General features: G+C 42.4%; 1 protein-coding gene across 1 annotated transcript in view; it reads right to left on the reverse strand.

Moving 5' to 3' along the window:
* Positions 1-18,995, reverse strand: part of LOC126185878 (follistatin-related protein 5-like) — a 566,088-nt gene that overhangs the window by 60,931 nt on the left and 486,162 nt on the right. Inside the window, exon 9 of the mRNA XM_049928165.1 lies at positions 8,739-8,836. Within this exon, the coding sequence (XP_049784122.1) occupies positions 8,739-8,836 (98 nt within the window). The remainder of the gene's footprint in view (positions 1-8,738; positions 8,837-18,995) is intronic.

Here is an 18,995-nt window from a genome sequence, read left to right on the forward strand (position 1 = left end):
ACGATTATGTGATTACTTTGTGTCAGGTGCACCCCATGATTCAAATGATGCCATATTTCAGAACAATAATGCACCCATTCACACAGCCATGAATGTACAATCGTGATACGAGAAGCATGCAACTGAACTGCAGCGTCTTCCTAGGCCAGCACAGTCCTCGGACATTATCGAACCTTTGTGGGCGGTACTGAAGCGCAGACTCCGGAGTAGATTTCCGCCTCCCTCGTCACTACAGGAGTTAGAAGAGGTTCTGATCGAAGAATGGGATAAAATTCCACTGGAGACTATACAATCATGACATGCCAGTATTCCAAGAAGAATCGCAGCTGTATTATGTGCAAATGGGCGTTCAAACTCTTATTAATATACCATTCCCAAATAAGTGCAGATGTTCACATTGTTTTGCCTATCCCCTGTAAATGCAGGCAAGTAACAGTTAATCCGTCCTCTGCCAAGGAAACCTGGAACTAAATTAACTATCCTCAAAACGAAACTCTCACGCAGTTCACAGTTTACACAAATTTTTTAAAATCCTGTTCTTCACATATTTACAACGATTCAGTCACAAACTCAGTACATTAATATCAAGGGGGATATTTTCAGACAGTCTGAAACATACCGTTGTCAAACCGCTTTACAAAAAAGATCAATCAGCAGTTAGCAAGACGTCAATCAACACCAACCAGTCTCCCTCCCTACCTCCTTCTAGAAGTTCTGGAAAATATTATGTGCACAGAAACCTCAAAAGAAATCTGCCGCAATAAGATACTTAGCTTCAGTTTGTATTTCAAGAGCGTTTGTACACGGGACACGCAACCTTTGAATTCATGTATCAGATCGTACGAAACTTAAATGAGAGAATATAGCCAACTCGTATTTTCGGTGATCTGCCAAAAGTGTAGTTTCCATGCTGTCAAACTAAAAGAATGCTGTGTAGACAACGAAATCCCTACAGAATGTGGAATAATCACTACAGGTGCACTGCAACTGAACTGCAGCGTCTTTTCAGGCCAGCACAGTCCTCGGACTTGGACATATCGAACCCTTGTGGGCGGTATTGAAGCGCAGACTCCGGAGTAGGTTATTCCACATTCTGTGATTATTCCACATTCTGTAGAGATTTCGTTGTGTACACAGCATTCTTTTAGTTTGACAGCATGGAAACTACTTACCAGCAGGATCTCTATGAGAATACTGTGAACTGAAAAATCAAATACTTTTGGCAGATCACCGAAAATATGAGTTGGCTGTATTCTCTCATTTAAGTTTTGGCATTGGTACCAAATATGACATTTGTCAGGACAATGAGAAAACATTGTATCTCTGTTTGTACATAAATGATTTATATCCAAAAAGTTGAGAAGCTATTCTGATACCACAGAATTATGCTGCTCACCGCCTCACCGCAAAAAATAATGAAAACAAATATTTCATTTCGAATGTTATATGTACCATACCAGGAAACAGATGCCAATAAGAAACTTTTTACAAGCTGATTCTTGCAAAAAAGAAAACAACAACCAGCACTTTTAATAATGCAGCGTATTTACACAAGTAGCGTCGCTACTGGCATCTTACACACAGTTCTTCTTCAGAAGACTGTCCACGTTCGAATTACGCTTGTTCGTGTTTACATTAGTTGAGTGTTGCTTTGGTAGAAGAAATATATAAACGTTAACAGACGTTTGAAGATGAACTTATCGGTTAAAAATCGGTAACGGCGCTATTTGTGCAAATGAGCAGCATTATTAACATCGCTAATTGCTGTTTTTTTCTTTGCCGCGGCCTCAAAAATATCATTTTTTGGAATAAATAACAGGAAGACAGGTTTTGTTCCAAGTGCCCTTAACAATGAACACTACGTCTTTTTCGTGATAATACAGAAATGCAACATTACATTTTTAGCTAGCAGAACTTCAGACAACGAAAATAACTTTTCAGATCTTTTTAAATTTTGGAATTCCAGTGTGAAACACAGATAGGCACAAAGACCATGCGCCATCTGCTAGCGCATGTTTCCATGGTTTGCACCTGGATCATGTCTAGGGACATGCGACAAGTACCGACAACACAACAGCACTGAAAACGCGTTTGGTGTAAAAAATGCACTTATCACGTTTTTCATTTCCACTTTTCAAATGGTTTGCCATCATACACACATCAAAAATGTTTTGACTCACCTCGGTGCGAGAGTTCCGGAACCTGTACAGAAAATTGGAACAGAGATCAACATTAACATCATTTACGCCCTTTTTATTGTTCATGAAAACCACACATTGCATGTTGTGTCATCATACAGCGAGATCTTCAGAGGTAGTGGTCCAGATTCCTGTACACACCGGTACCTCTAATACCAGTAGCACGTCCTCGTACAGTGATACATGCCTGTATTCGTCGTGGCTTGCTATCCACAAGTCAATCAAAGTACTGTTGGTCCAGATTCGGTGCAGATCCCTCAGAGTGGTTGGTGGATCACATAGTCCAGCCCTTTTCAGTCTATCCCAGGCATGTTCGATAGGGTTCATGTCTGGGGACCATGCTGGCCGCACTAGTCGAGCGATGTCGTTACTCCGAAGGAAGTAATTCACAAGATGTGCACGATGGGGCGCGAATTGTCGCCTACGAAGACGAATGCCTCGCCAATATGGCTGCACTAGCGGTTGGAGGATGGCATTCACGTACAGCCGTTACGGCGTCTTCCATGACCACCAGCGGCGTACGTCGGCCCCACATAATGCCACCCCAAAACAACAGAGAACCTCCACCTTTCTGCATACGCTGGACAGTGTGTCTAAAGCGCTCAGCGCGACCAAGTTTCCTCCAGACACGTCTTCGACGATTATCTGATTGAAGTCATATGCGACACTCATCGTTGAAGAGAACGTGATGCGAATCCTGAGCGGTCCACTCGGCATGTTGTTGGGCCCGTCTGTTCCGCGCTGCATGATGCCGTGGTTGCAAAGATGTACTTCGTCATGGACGTCGGGAATGAGGTTGTGCATCATGAAACCTATTGCGCACAGTTTGAGTCATAACACGACGTTCTGTGGCTGCACGAAAAGCATTATTCAACACGGTGGCGTTGCTGTGAGGGTTCCTCCGAGCCATAATCCGTAGGCAGCGTTCATCCACTGCAGTAGTAGCCCTTAGGCGGCCTGAGCGAGGCATATCATCGACAGTTCCTGTCTCTCTGTATCTCCTCCATGTCAGAACAACATCGCTTTGGTTCACTCCGAGACGCCTGGACACTTCCCTTATTTAGAGTCCTTCCTGGCACAAAGTAACAACGTGGACGCGATCTAACCGCGGTATTGACCGACTAGGCATGGCTGAACTACAGACAACACGAGCCTGTGTACCTCCTTCCTGGTTGAATGACTGGTACTGATCGGCAGTTGGACCCTCTCCATCTCATAGGCGCTGCCCATGCATGGTTGTTTACTTCTTTGGGCGGGGTTAGTGACATCTCTTAACAGTCAGAGAGACTGTGTCTATGATACAGTATCCACAAACATCATCTATCTTCAGGAGTATTGGAAACCGGGGTGATGCAAAACTTTTTTTATGTGTGTGTATCCAAGGAGCAGAAATAGTTCTCTGTGTTGCCAATGCAAGTATTATAAACAAGCGTATCGAATAAACATATACGCTTGAAAATATGAACAAAATTTTCTTGAAAATTAATAAGTAGTTCTCTGCAAATATATTGTCAAGCAGTTGCGTAAAACACAATATATGCATCTCTGCATACAGGGTGTTACAAAAGGGTACGGCCAAACTTTCAGGAAACATTCCTCACACACAAATAAAGAAAAGATTTTATGTGGACATGTGTCCGGAAACGCTTAATTTCCATGTTAGAGCTTATTTTAGTTTCGTCAGTATGTACTGTACTTCCTCGATTCACCGCCAGTTGGCCCAATTGAAGGAAGGTAATGTTGACTTTGGTGCTTGTGTTGACATGCGACTCATTGCTCTACAGTACTAGCATCAAGCACATCATTACGTAGCATCAACAGGTTAGTGTTCATCCCGAACGAGGTTTTACAAAAAATGGCTCTGAGCACTATGGGACTCAACATCTGAGGTCATCAGTCCCCTAGAACTTAGAACTACTTAAACCTAACTAACCTAAGGGCATCACACACATTCATGCCAGAGGCAGGATTCGAACCTGCGACCGTAGCAGTCACGCGGTTCCGAACTGAAGTGCCTAGAACCGCACGGCCACCGCGGCCGGCTGAGGTTTTACAGTCAGTGCAATGTTTACAAATGCGGAGTTGGCAGATGTCCATTTGATGTATGGATTAGCACGGGGCAATAGCCGTGGCGCGGTACGTTTGTATCGAGACAGATTTCCAGAACGAAGGTGTCCCGACAGGAAGACGTTCGAAGCAATTGATAGGCGTCTTAGGGAGCACGGAACATTCCAGCCTATGACTCGTGACTGGGGAAGACCTAGAACGACGAGGACACCTGCAATGGACGAGGCAATCTTCGTGCAGTTGACGATAACCCTAATGTCAACGTCAGAGAAGTTGCTGCTGTACAAGGTAACGTTGACCACGTCACTGTATGGAGAGTGCTACGGGAGAACCAGTTGTTTCCGTACCATGTACAGCGTGTGCAGGCACTATCAGCAGCTGATTGGCCTCCACGGGTACACTTCTGCGAATCGATCATCCAACAATGTGTCAATCCTCATTTCAGTGCAAATGTTCTCTTTACGGATGAGACTTCATTCCAACGTGATTCAGTTGTAAATTTTCACAATCAACATGTGTGGGGTGACGAGATTCTGCACGCAATTGTGCAATCACGTCATCAACACAGATTTTCTGTGAACGTTTGGGCAGGCATTGTTGGTGATGTCTTGATTGGGTCCCATGTTCTTCCACCTACGCTCAATGGAGCACATTATTATGATTTCATACGGGATACTCTACCTGTGCTGCTAAAACACGTGCCTTTACAAGTACGACACAACATGTGGTTCATGCACTATGGAGCTCCTGCACATTTCAGTCGAATTGTTCGTACGCTTCTCAACAACAGATTCGATGACCGATGGATTGGTAGAGGCGGACCAATTCCATGGCCTCCACGCTCTCCTGACCTCAACCCTCTTGACTTTCATTTATGGGGACATTTGAAAGCTCTTGTCTACGCAACCCCGGTACCAAATGTAGAGACTCTTCGTGCTCGTATTGTGGACGGCTGTGATACAATACGCCATTCTCCAGGGCTGCATCAGCGTATCAGGGATTCCATGCGACGGGCGGTGGATACATGTATCCTCGCTAACGGAGGACATTTTGAACATTTCTTGTAACAAAGTGTTTGAAGTCACGCTGTTACGTTCTGTTGCCCGTGTGTTTCCATGCCATGATTAATGTGATTTGAAGAGAAGTAATAAAATGATCTCTAACATGGAAAGTAAGCGTTTCTGGACACATGTGCACATAACATATTTTCTTTCTTTGTGTGTGAGGAATGTTTCCGGAAAGTTGGGCCGTACCTTTTTGTAACACCCTGTATATGCATCTCCCGAGGAGATCGACACCTCATCTCAATAGCAGTGCGGGACAGATCTGTGTCCTCCTAGGCTCTGGCAGAACAGTGTAACACATCGTGCTCTATCATGGGTGACAATCCGTCGCCGTTTATTATGGCATGGTTACGTGCACATCTTCCACTTCTCTACCTACCTTTGGGGAATGTGCAGAAATATGCTTGACGGTAATCGTGTATGGAGCGATGTTACTGTGGACAGTATTTTTGGACGAATCCAGGTTCTGTTTGTTTGAAAATGATGGTTGCATTTTGGTTCGCTGCAGACGGAGGTAGCGGCATCACCTTGGCTGCATTCACACAAGGCGTGCAACCCCAAGTCAAGGCCTTATGGTGTGGGCTGCTTTTGGGTACAATCACAGATCACAGTTGGTGCATGTCCAGGGCACTGTGGCCAGTGGTACCTAGGTGAATTACATCCTGCGACCCGTAGCCGTACCCTTTTTGTACAAGATGCCGGACGCCATTTTTCAGCAAGACGATGCACGACCACTTGTTTCTGCACGATAGCGTGCCTTCTTGGTGTCACAGGATGTCAGCCTTTTTCCCTGGCCCGCCAGATCAGCGGCTTGTCGCCAATCGAAAACGCGTGGGATATAGTGAAACGATGGGTGTAGCGCTGTGACCCAATGTCAAACACGACAGATGAACTTTTGACCCAGCTGAAGGCAGCATGGATGGTTATACCACAGGACGCCATTCGTACCTTATACACAACGATGCCTACTAGGCAACAAGTCACATGCTGAGCCGAAGTGACTGAAATACTAATCATTTCTGCAGAACATACTAACATACATGTAGTGTGAGTAATAACGTACGATCTCTAGTCGTTCGAGCTCTTGTATTTTTAGTGAACATCAATGTATTTATAGTGTTTGGTGTTAACAATCAACTCCTGTAAGAGGAAAGCATATACCTGCGTTGTACAGCTTAAGCCTTGGTCGTGCATTGTTAACTGTGGCGGGTCTTACGTAGCGGGGTAGTGTTCCCTGATACTGATATTTTTTTAAAGGGGGAAGAAAAGCCTGCAGTCCCAAACACTGAATTTGTTTTCGCACTCATTAAATTCTAAGGTTAGCTTCGGCGATGAATTTGTTTCTCGCTGGAGGTACGGAGGAAGCGCCCAGTCCTAGCATTTCATTTCTGTTATATTTAAATTCTAAAATTCAGGCCGTTTCTATTTAGTTTCATGGTTGTTTAAATGCTGAAACGTTATGGAAAATTGCATTTGACTTATTTGCGCCCGTTACTCTTCTCCCAAACCTGTCTCCTTTGTTAAAATCTATACAGTCTGTGGCATAAATGATAATACCATTTGGTCGTAATTTACATTAGAGGTGTCCAGTTTTATGAGCTTGTCTATAAACAGTTATAATTTGATAAAAGACCCTGTTTCATTTTATAACTCATTCTAGTATCCAAATTATTGTACCCTCTGTTTAACGCATTTGTTGCTGATCTTAGAGATTATTTCTCTTAGTGAATATAGTGTTTTTTAAATGATAATAAATTTTGAAAAATGGTGAATGATGTGTATTTAACACCTTGGCACAGTTATTTTACGTGTTCGATTTTGGTTAAGCCGTACTCTGAAAGCTCACGTTTCATGAGTAGCCTATAACCACAATGTGTATAATGAGTCATAACTGTAGTCAGCCAACTCTTACAAACACCTGGGAGTCACATTTTATGAGAATATGATATGGAATCATTACATAGGCTCATTTGTTGGTAAAGAAGGTGGCAGACTTTGGTGAATTATTAGAATACTGGGAACACGCAATCAGTCTACAAAGGAGGTTGTTTACCAAGAACCTCAAGGAACCTATCTAAGAATATTGCTCAGTTGTGTGAAACCCGTACCAGATAGGACTAATTGGGAACAAGGAATCTATACAACGAAGAGCAGCTTGAATGGTCACATGTTTGGATTGCAGTGGGTGAGGGGGCATACAAACTCCTTCACGTCCGTAGGATGTTCATCAGATTGTTCTGGTACTATTGGGTTGCGATAGCGACTACACTGTGTGGCTAAAGGGAGAGAACGTCTGTGTTTTGCTGTAGTCGAACGAACGGCCGCCATCTCTGGATAATAGGTTGCAACATCATTCATAATTCAGAGACGGTGTGGTGGAATGAACTTTATGACAGGTCCTACACTCAAACGTCGTAGTGTTGTTAGTCATACTGGTTACCTACTGTATGAATCACGTCAGTTATGTGAAACAAATATGTGTTTACCAAGTGTCTCGCTTAACAACTATCAAATGAAATTCATTTTGCCACCAGGGATTGTTTTATATTAATTCATGTACATAGCAGTGGCACACTTTAGATTCTGAAATAATTAATGGGCTGGCTGTGTCTGCTAAATTTCACCTGTGACAGAATTTTAGAAGAAGAGAAAGGTAATTGTGGTACATAAAAACTTCTTAGTATTTTATTAGCCACGATATTATTTAAGCCTGATCGATCAACAGGAACTGTTAGTAATGTAACTCTCTTCTGTATCGATCGCAAAGTATTTTTCTAAACTTGTGTCCGATTGCAATTCATCATGTACCAACATCAGATCAAAGAAGAGAGAACCAAATGGAAACAGGAGAGCTCCGATGAGAATATTTCTTTCATTCTTTGATAAATATTACTCGTTTTCTCACTGGGCTTTCCCTGTTTCTTATTTTTTTTCTCCGTTATTTTGATATGATAATGATGCACAAGGCATTGAAACTGGTCTTAGGCTACGTTTGCGATAGAGACGGACTATTTTTGTATTATTAACAGTATGCAATCGCTACGTCCCAGAGAGGATGTCACCATTTTAGTAGCAACTATTTTCTAGATCTTCGACGAGACGTTTTGCATTCCCATTCACTATGGTACTGCGTAAACTAAATTAATAACTTACATTTTTTTCCTTCTTTTAAAAAAGTAAACGTGAATGTAATTGTAAAAATCGTAAAAGTTCTTGAAAGAACTTGTGCAAATATGATTATTTTATAACGAAATGTCAAAATACCGAAGTTTAAATAGTTACTATAGTAATCAGTCTGACGTTCACACAAGAATCCTAAGTTAGACTGTACAGCATGAGGGGGAAGATAAAATAACATCAAAATAATACAAACAGAAGAGCAAGAAGAAAATATGTCTCTTTAGCGTACCTTCGGAAACGGTTCACCGACGACGTGACAAAACATTGAAGCGTCTTCGCCCGGCCTTCTGGATTGTATCCGTGGTGTGACCTTTACTTCAGGTATAGCTGAAACAAATGAAAACAATATTTGGTGTAGTTTATATGGTTGGAGTGTTATCACAAACAATCAGGGGCTGCAGGATCTTTGCTTACATTTGTTTTCCGCGTACAATCTTATGAAGTAGCATGCTACCGTAAATCTACTACAGTGGTATCTAGCCTGATAATAGAGTTGTAAATTACGTTACGACGTAGTGATCAAGGTTTAGATGTCAATAAGCCTGGGCCAGAAGAGTTCAGTGTGTTCATAGACCCACCTTTGCCATATAGAAGGGTAAGGAATTTTATATCGATAGACACAAAGTTTGGCTTAAGTCGCTGCAAACATCAGAATATCTTGCGGACAAAAAGTTCATGTACTGCTAAATTCGCACTTGTTTCTCAACGGTAGAAGTAGAATAAACATATGCTTCTTTATTTATATTTGACAGGGACGACTTTCTCAACGAGGGATGCTGTCCCAGAAATAAACTTATACAGTTCCATTCTTCCGGCTACGACCACGATTTTCGGCAAGTTCCCCTTTGTTGTAAGGCGTATGCCGGTACTGTTAAGTTCCTGGTACTGTTAAGTTCCTCCCATTTACTTCCAGTTTGGATCCCCCATTTGCTCCATCATCAGCCTGTCAAATAACTGGCCGAATAGAACCGCGACTCTTTAATGGGCTGGATCTCGAGCAGAACGCTCTGTTCTTGAGAATGAAAAAGACATCCACTATCTGCATTCTTAGAGTCTCCAACGAAACTACATCTACAAAATGGTTCAAATGGCTCTGAGCACTATGGGACTTAACATCTGTGGTCATCAGTCCCCTAGAACTTAGAACTACTTAAACCTAACTAACCTAAGGACATCACACACATCCATGCCCGAGGCAGGATTCGAACCTGCGACCGTAGCAGTCGCGCGGTTCCGGACCGAGCGCCTTAACCGCGAGACCACCGCGGCCGGCCTACATCTACATCTACATACGAAGTCCTCAAGGCAGTCTGCAGTGCCTGGCAGACGCCACATGATATCGATCGTATCTATTTTATTTTATTTTCTATTCACATATTGAGAGAGGCAAAACTGACTGCCTGCATGCCTCTGTATGAGCAAAAATCTATCTTATTTTCAAAAGCTGTACACGAGATATACGCTGGTGGCAGCATAATAGTCAGACAGTGTTTTTGGAATACAAGTTGTCTAAAGATACTTAGTAGGGTTTCGTGAGAACTACATCGCCTTTCTTCCAAGGATTGCCACTGCAGCTCCTGAACACTACTGTTACCCTTTCGTACGGACTATGCCGACCTGTTATGGGCCTAACAGCGTGTCTCTGAACTTGTTCGATTCCCATTGTCATGATTTCTTCATACAGACTCCAAACAATAGAACAACAGAGTCGATCTACTACTGTTTGATATGCGATTTGCTGTACAGATGTAACGCACTTTCCCGGCAATACTGAAACACATCTAAGTCTTCCATACTCCCTCCTAATACTGATTTTACGTGACCGACCCACTTCACATCTGTTATTAGCATCAATTTTGTGCGTATACAATCTGACGGGCTCAAAATCTTCCTCACAAATTTTGTAATCTGATACCGCTGGGTTCAGTCAATATGTTGTAGTTATTATCGTATATTTATCCACATTTAAAGGGAGTTGCCATTTATTACACCAAGTGTAAATTTTGTGCGAGTCTTGCTGCAATCCCTTACGAACATCCAACGTCAGCACTTCTCTGTATACACCTTCATCGTCAGCAAACAATCTTATAGTGCTGCTAATCCTGTCTGATAGATCGTTTAAGTATATCGAAAAACATCCTTGGGGCACATTCGATCTTACTCTCGTTTTTGTTGAACAGTCGCCGTCCAGTATAAACTGCTGGATATACAATTTATCTGTGTTGATTGCCAATTCGAGACAAATTTTATATTGAAAATTAAGATCGCGCGCTCAGCACACTTGACGATATCAGTTCTTATTATGTTCTTGGTTCTGTTAGTCAAATGTTCATCAAACCACTTACATATTTAATAACACATTCTGTATAATGGTATCTCGTTTAGTAGTGGACGATTCTGTACAGTCCTTTTAGTATCGCTTTAGACTTAAATAAGCAGTTTGGCGACTGTTCCACCTACAACAACAGGACGCATGCTAGTCAAAAGATCACAAAAGGGCATCAGGTTGCGAGAATCTCTCAGTGTCGCTCATGCAGTCTCCGTGGCAGGAGTGTACGATATATAACAAGCGGTCTCGTACATGTGCGTCCATACGAGAACAGCAAGTATAGTCGCTTTGATTGGCCTGTTCTCCATCGTGTAGGAAATACACGGGATGACACTGGATGCACAGTGCCTAGCTCTTATGCCCGGAGCCTCTACGTGACAGCTCTGGAAGAGCCGTCGTTTCTTTTTTGAGACACTCGGAGAACAGCAGCCGCTGGGATGAACTGCTCACCTCCACGACGAGACATTACGCTCGTGACCACCATTAAAACGTCGCCCATTTAGCACCTGCCTCTTTTCTTCTACCTCATGAAGACGGGTTTACGCTGACGATGTGTAGTGCTGAGTGCTCAGTTTATCGCACGAATGAGGGTACCAGAGTACCCTCAGCAGGGCAAACTGGGACATTCTCTATTGGAAGTACACTCCCCCAGTTATATCGGACAGTGATTACAATATAGCTGACACTGTCTACAAATCTATAACATATTGCAGCGCGTCAGCAACTGTGAAATGTACAGCAAATAAACAATTTTTTCAGCCTTCAGTTGCAAGGTAACTTTACTAAAATAGCAAAAAATGAGCAAAAATTGTCCAAAAAGATTACTATATTCAAAATCCTGTTCCTACTGTACATCAAACGTTGAAGAGCATTAATCTTAAGCTTAAAAATAATGAAGCACTGATAACTAAGGCCGACAAAGGCAATTCCCTAATTATTATCGCCCACAAAAGCGAATACATCCGTAAAACGGAAATGTTTTTTGAGGAAAATGGCATCGTGCCAATCGAGGTGGACCCCACGCCCGTGATCCAAAAAGAGATAAGGTCGGCTCTTAGCAGTACAAAAAAGTTAATCGGCGAGTTTTATAAAAAATGCCTTATAAACATGAATCCGAAACCACCTATTTTGAGAAGCCAGTTTAAGGTTCATAAAATTTCCCATCCTATCCGTCCGATCGTTGACAGTACCAAAAGTGCATACCACAAACTAGCTAGGTTCCTACACCGTAAATTGAAAGAGAATTTTGTGTTTGAAAAAAATTTCGCCGTCAAAAATTCGGTAGACGTGGCCAACAAACTTAAAAATTAGCCTGTTCTGACATCACAAAACTCGTATCATTTGATATTAAAAATTTATACACTAATGTACCTGTTGAACAGACGATGGACATTATAGAAACCAATTTGCGATACCATAAAAAATTATTGGCCCCTGAGATCGATGAACTAACGCACCACCCTCAAGTACAATTATTTCTCTTTCAATAATAAATGGTTTTAATTTTGACTGACATAATCTTATGATTATGCGTCTTTATTGTTTTAATTTTTAATCTGTGACATGGCCAGTGTTTGGCTCACAAAATAATTTAATTGTTTGTAAGTATCACAATTTCTTTATTATTCAATCATTAGACTGATAATGCATTAAAGTGAGTAATATATGTCCGTATGTGGTTTAATTTATAGGTTCTGAAGAAGATTCCATTACTGGAATCGAAACCTAGGTAAACGAGTAAAATTACCTTGCAACTGAAGGCTGAAAAAATTGTTTATTTGCTGACACTGTCTAGACCATAGTTGCCTCTGTTCAAGAGTTAACGCAATCGTATTGGAAAATAACTAATTAACCGAAGTTGTTGAAATTAAACTCGGTTATGTATTCATTTATACATTTGTTTCACTTGTCAATGTTAGTGCCTCCTGCCTCTCTCTTATCTCTAATCAGACTTCTTTAGTAAGTTGACATTACAATAAATGGAATACATGATCAGTAAATAATAATAATACCAATAATAAAAACGTAATACTAATAAAAATAGCAATAATGTTAATAAAAATAATTGTGATAATGATGATAATAGATAGATAGGTAGATATAGTAACGACTATAAACTATTTTTAGAAATGTAATTCTGATTATCATTGTGTTAATCAATGTCCTCTTCACATTATTGTAGAATGCGAGTCAAAATGTCTGCATCAGTATAGAAGACATCAAGAAGTTGACTGATCCGTAGAAGAACTGTGGGTTAAGGTTAGGGCGTCAGATGGAGGCTATAAGACAGAAACAGATAGTATGGCTTCGTCGGTATCGTTGTAGATGGTTAGACGAAAGTGGGAGAGGTGCAATAATCAGATTGTTTGTGCTATGATCACTGCTAGAAGGGTAGTGGGAGTGATTGTCATGTGCCACAGATTGCTCCAGGATAGATGAAGCGGTAATTAGGAAGACACAAGGGTTGAAAGGAGGTGGTGCCAGCGTGGTGTCCTTAGTTGTGTCCGCTGTCTAAGGCTTTAACGGACACTCACGCAAACTATAACTGCGCTAGACGCAGGTCTGTCAGTACACAAGCATATTCCGTAAGCCGAAAAAGTTTTGAGACTGGATTAACAAAAAGAAGAGAGAAGTTAACATGGTACCTTCAATACTTCAAGCGCTCTACATAGCTTCCACCACTTCAATACAATGCAAAAAATATTCATACTATGATTTGAAACTATCAGAAAAGACCTTCTTTGGATTGTTGTTCACAGCGCGCTTCACATTGGCTTCAATGTCGGTTATGTCATAAAAGTTTGAACCTTCATGAGAATTTTGGAACGCGTATTATGTTAGAGTATAATGACTTCTCTGGAGACTATAAATCAACTCTGTAGGAATCAGTGTGGGTTTCGAAAAAGACGATCGTGTGAAACCCAGCTTGCGCTATTCGTCCACGAGACTCAGAGGGCCATAGACACGGATTCCCAGGTAGATGCCGTGTTTCTTGACATCCGCAAGGCGTTCGATACAGTTCCCCACAGTCATTTAATGAACAAAGTAAGAGCACATGGACTATCAGACCAATTGTGTGATTGGATTAAAGAGTTCCTAGATAACAGAACGCAACATGTCATTCTCAATGGACAGAAATCTTCCGAAATAAGAGTGATTTCAGATGTGCCGCAGGGGAGTGTCGTAGGACCGTTGCTATTCACAATATATATATAAATGACCTTGTGGATAAGATCGAAAGTTCACTGAGGCTTTTTGCGAATGATGCTGTAGTATATCGAGAGGTTATAACAATGGAAAATTGTACTGAAATGCCGGAGGATATGCAACGAATTGAAGCATGGTGCAGGGAATGGCAATTGAATCTCAATGTAAACAAGTGTAATGTGCTGCGAATACATAGAAAGAAAGATCCTTTATCATTTAGCTACAATATAGCAGGTCAGCAACTGGAAGCAGTTAATTCCATAAATTATCTGGGAGTAGGCATTAGGAGTGATTTAAAATGGATTGACCATATAAAATTAATCGTCGGTAAAGCAGATGCCAGACTGAGATTCATTGGAAGAATCATAAGGAAATGAAATACGAAAAGAAAGGAAGTAGGTTACAGTACGCTTGTTCGCCCACTGCTTGAATACTGCTCACCGGTGTGGGATCCGTACCAAATAGGATTGATAGAAGAGATAGAGAAGATCCAACGGAGAGCAGCGCGCTTCGTTACAGGATCATTTAGTAATCGCGAAAGCGTTACGGAGATGATAAATGAACTCCAGTGGAAGAATCTACAGGAGTGACGCTCAGCAGCTCGGTACGGGCTTTTGTTGAAGTTTCGAGAACATACCTTCAGTGAGGAGTCAGACAGTATATTGCTCCCTCCTACGTATGTCTCGCGAAGAGACCATGAGGATAAAATCAGAGAGATTAGAGCCCACACAGAGGCATACCGACAGTCTTCCTTTCCACGAACAATACGAGACTGGAATAGAAGGGAGAACCGACAGAGGTACTCAGGGTACCTCCGCGACACACCGTCATGTGGCTTGCGGAGTATGGATGTAGATGTAGATGTAGATTTATGCACTTTGTCGTTTTGCGCTATGTTCGTATCGGTAACACCAAGTCTCGTCAATCGTGATTATTGTTTCGAGAAGATAACTATCCGCGTTTTGCATTTCAAGTCGCGGCATGTGTCTACGCGTTGTTATTTTTGTTAGGAAGTCAAGGTGTGGGTGACAAACTTTGGACACACTTTTCTCTCCTTCACAACGTTCTGAAGAGTATCTCGACTTAAACCTAACCACTCACAACTGACTTGCCGAATGCACACCTGTCCTTAACAACTTTTATTTAAAGCTGCCATCGTAGTTATTGCGCTGACGTCGCTTGTGCTCCGTCCCAATCGGCGTTGAAGGCCCAATGGTACCGACCGACTGCTGTGACATCCTCAGCACACAGGCGTCACTCGAAGCGGATGTAGAGGGGCGTGGGGTGGTTTGCAGACGGATCTCCCGGCCGCTGTCAGTTTTCTTCGTGACCGGAGCCGCTACTTCTCAGTCAAGTAGCTTCTCAATTAACCTCACAACTGCTGACTACACCCTGAGCGCTATTAGGGCTCGGCAGAACCGGACGGTCACCAATCCAAGTGCTACCCGTCCCACTTCGCCTCGGTGATCTGAGGGGAAGCGGTGTTACCACTGTGGCAAGTCGTTGGCGATCTCGCTTGTACGCCAGGAATAAAATCAGTCCCGGTACTTTTTGGATCGACGGAGTGTGTAGCACACTTAACTGAAAAGTTGGCAGCATTGCAGAAGGGCTCAGAAGTTGTCTAATCATCAGAAAAGCGAGAAATAATAATGTTAACAGGTGAGATGGAGGGAAGAAGACAGAAACAGATAGCATGGGTCGGATAGTGTGGTTGAAAATGGTAAGGAGAGAGTCGCGGAGGAGCTGTAGTCAGGTGGTTTGTGCTATGATCACTACCCGAATCGTGGTGGGAGTTACTATCATGCACTAGAAATTGCAGAAGGAGAAATGAAGGGATATTCAGGAAAACGGATGGGTTGAAAGGTGCCGATGTCGGCGTACCATTCTTAGCTGTGTTTATCATGAAAGGCTTTAATGAGCACTTTTTGACGCAAAAGAAAACACCACTGTCAATACACAACCATAGAATCACGGATCTACTATAATAACTTTTCAAAGAGCCCACAAGGTATGATATCTAGATGTGGTGGAGGAACTAGAAATCTATATCGCCAAAAGAAAGGAACCACACAAGATTCTGAATGATTCTGAATGAATGAAATAGGTTTTCGCTGCATCGCTTACTCGAACACCATGGATGAAGTTCTGTGGTAAATCTGGCATACTCAACGTCTCCCTAATGCCGTAACCGTGAAAGTAACATGCTGTCTTGTAAATGACAATAGATGAATGGATGCCAGCAAGACCAACTATCTGCGGCATACATTCAGTGGACACTACAAGCCTATACTCGATGTTCAACATACAGCATGTGACGCGCTCTTGTGCCCACTTGCTTTTGTCTTCCCGTACACGTTAATAACTTTACATTTGTTACGTAAACATTCATATGTATTAATTCAATATTTTATATATATGTAATTTTCTTCATTATTTGATCTGTGATATTACTTTAAAAATTATGACTGGTGAAGAAGGTAGTGTGCACTTATGTGAGGGAGCTGGTATATTGTCACATGGCTGACACGATAAAATTCCTCATTGTTTCAGCTATACGATTTCCGTAGTTCACTATACGTTTCTCGCCTTGTTGAGAAACTGTAATTCACAGTACTAGGAATAAATTGCTTAATGATGTTTTAATTCCTTGCTGTCACTGTCTTTGTTTTAATGTTACATTACTATCACCTTTGTACCACTACCTCATTTTTTCATTTTTTATTCAGGTTCTTAATCAGAAAATGATGTTTGTAGCGGCCCGATACTAGTTATTTGAATAAAAAAAGTATCGGTTGATCTAGGCAATGTTTTTTTCTCTATATTAACAGCGCAAACTGTTTTCCAAAGACGTCATTTCTTCAGTTATGAAACATGCTAATACTCGTATAACCACATCAGACAAAATACTAGTCACTCCCAAGAGATGCCGCTTTGATACCGTGTAACACCACGTCTATCCTAGGTAATGGCCTCAATTCGGTGACGAAGGGAGAGTACGAGTTTATTAGGTACTACATATCACACTGAAAGCATTCATTAATCATTAGATTCCGTGGAGCTACCAAACTGAATCGATGTTGATTGCTACGTATCACTCGCTGTTTCAAAACGTCTCGTGTATTTTCTATGGGACTGAGATCGGCCCATATAGCGGGCCGGTCGAGGTACTATAGGATGCCTCAGTATTCAGTAACCCAAGAAGATAGGCCCGCAGCCCTGCGAGCACGTCTGCTGCCATCCTGGAAGGTGCATGAAGCATATTCATCATGAAGATGTAGGAAGGTTCACTTGGTCACCGGTAATGCTTAAATACGCAACCTGGTAGGTGATCACAGTAACCTGAATTATTAAGTGCAAGTCATGGTACGAAAAACACCCCCGATACATCATAGAACACCTACGTGCTGAACTACATCTTCCAAACTCTGCCGGTTAAAAGTCTCATACTGTCTTCCATCCCTTAAAAAGATGCAAAATCACATGTCCAGTTTCTATGTTTTTTTGGCTCACAGAACGCGAGCTACTCTATTTGCCGATGTCAGAAACGCACTTTTGTGAGGCATTAGCAGCCAATTGTCGGTTGCTTGCAGTATCCCTCGGAGCGTTCGCTCGGAAAGTGGTTGAGATGGACATGTGCTCACTGACATGAGCATTTCCTGTCTAGTCTGAAACCTAATGCCATTTACTTGATTCAATGACAAAGTGCCCGATCGCATGCATCAGGCTGTTCGCCTTCATAACCTCACTCGCTCTCTGTGTCCCCAGCTAGCCTCCAAGTGGAAACGAGAATAGCTTGAGAGTCACTGTAGATGTGAGGGTATTTGTGTGCCCCCAAGGAGTCAGAACCTATACTGAGGCTGCCACAGAGCTAGACGTGCTCGCCTAAAAAAAATCTCTCCTATGAATTTCCTAGTATTATGATGACGATTGAGCCGTCAAGATCAGGACAGCTCTCCAACGCTTTCTACGCCTCATGGCTACAACATGTCGCTGCCTACATCAGGACGAAATGTGATGCTACTCAGGTGTGTTTAATTTGATTTCTCAAAAGTGTGTATTTCAGCCTGTTGGTGAGTTGCGATGGATGAGGAAGGTAAGGTGGAAGTCGAGGAGTCTCAAATGGCGAGTTGTTTGTCCCATGATTATTATCTCAATTTTGGCGGATTGTCAGATACCAAAGACAACAATGGAATGAGAGAATTGACCTTTACGATAGCGGAATGGTGTTAATGTCGTCGTTCTTTGGCTTGGACACTAGATTTGTGTATGTCAGTGCGTAAAGCGAAAATGCGAATAGAAATATCTGAATTGACAAAAGGCATGGGATAGCGATATGCACATATGTAGATGGCGGTAGTATCGCGTACGCAGGGTACAAAAGTGCAGTACACTGGTGCAGCTGTCATTTGTACTTAGGTGGTTCATGTGAAAATGTTTCCGACGTGATTATGGTGACGCGCCGGATATGGTAGTTGGAGCTAGGCGCACGGGACGTTCAGTTTTGGAGATCGTTAGAGAATTCAGTGTTCAGAGATCCACAGTGACAATAGTGTGCCGAAAATACCAAATTTCATGTATTATCTCTCAATACGGAGAACGAGGTGGCCGGTGGCCTTCCATTAACGACTGAGACCAGCGGCATTTGCGTAGAGTTGCCATTGCAAACAGACAAGAGACATTGCGTGAAATAACGCAGAATTCAATGTGGGACGTACGAGGGACGTATCGGTTAGGAATGTACGGTGAAATTTGGCATAAATGGGCTGTGGCAGCAGACAACCGACGCGAGTTCCTTTGCTAAAAGCACGACATCGCCTGCAGCGCCTCTCCTGGGCTTGTGGCCACATCGGTTGGTCCACAGATGACTGGCCTGGTCAGGTGAATCCCGATTTCAGTTGGTAAGAGCTGGTGGTAGGGTTCGTGTGTGGCGCAGACCCCATGAAGCCATGG

This window comes from Schistocerca cancellata, chromosome 1, assembly GCF_023864275.1.
Source record: "Schistocerca cancellata isolate TAMUIC-IGC-003103 chromosome 1, iqSchCanc2.1, whole genome shotgun sequence".
NCBI classification, from domain to species: domain Eukaryota; kingdom Metazoa; phylum Arthropoda; class Insecta; order Orthoptera; family Acrididae; genus Schistocerca; species Schistocerca cancellata.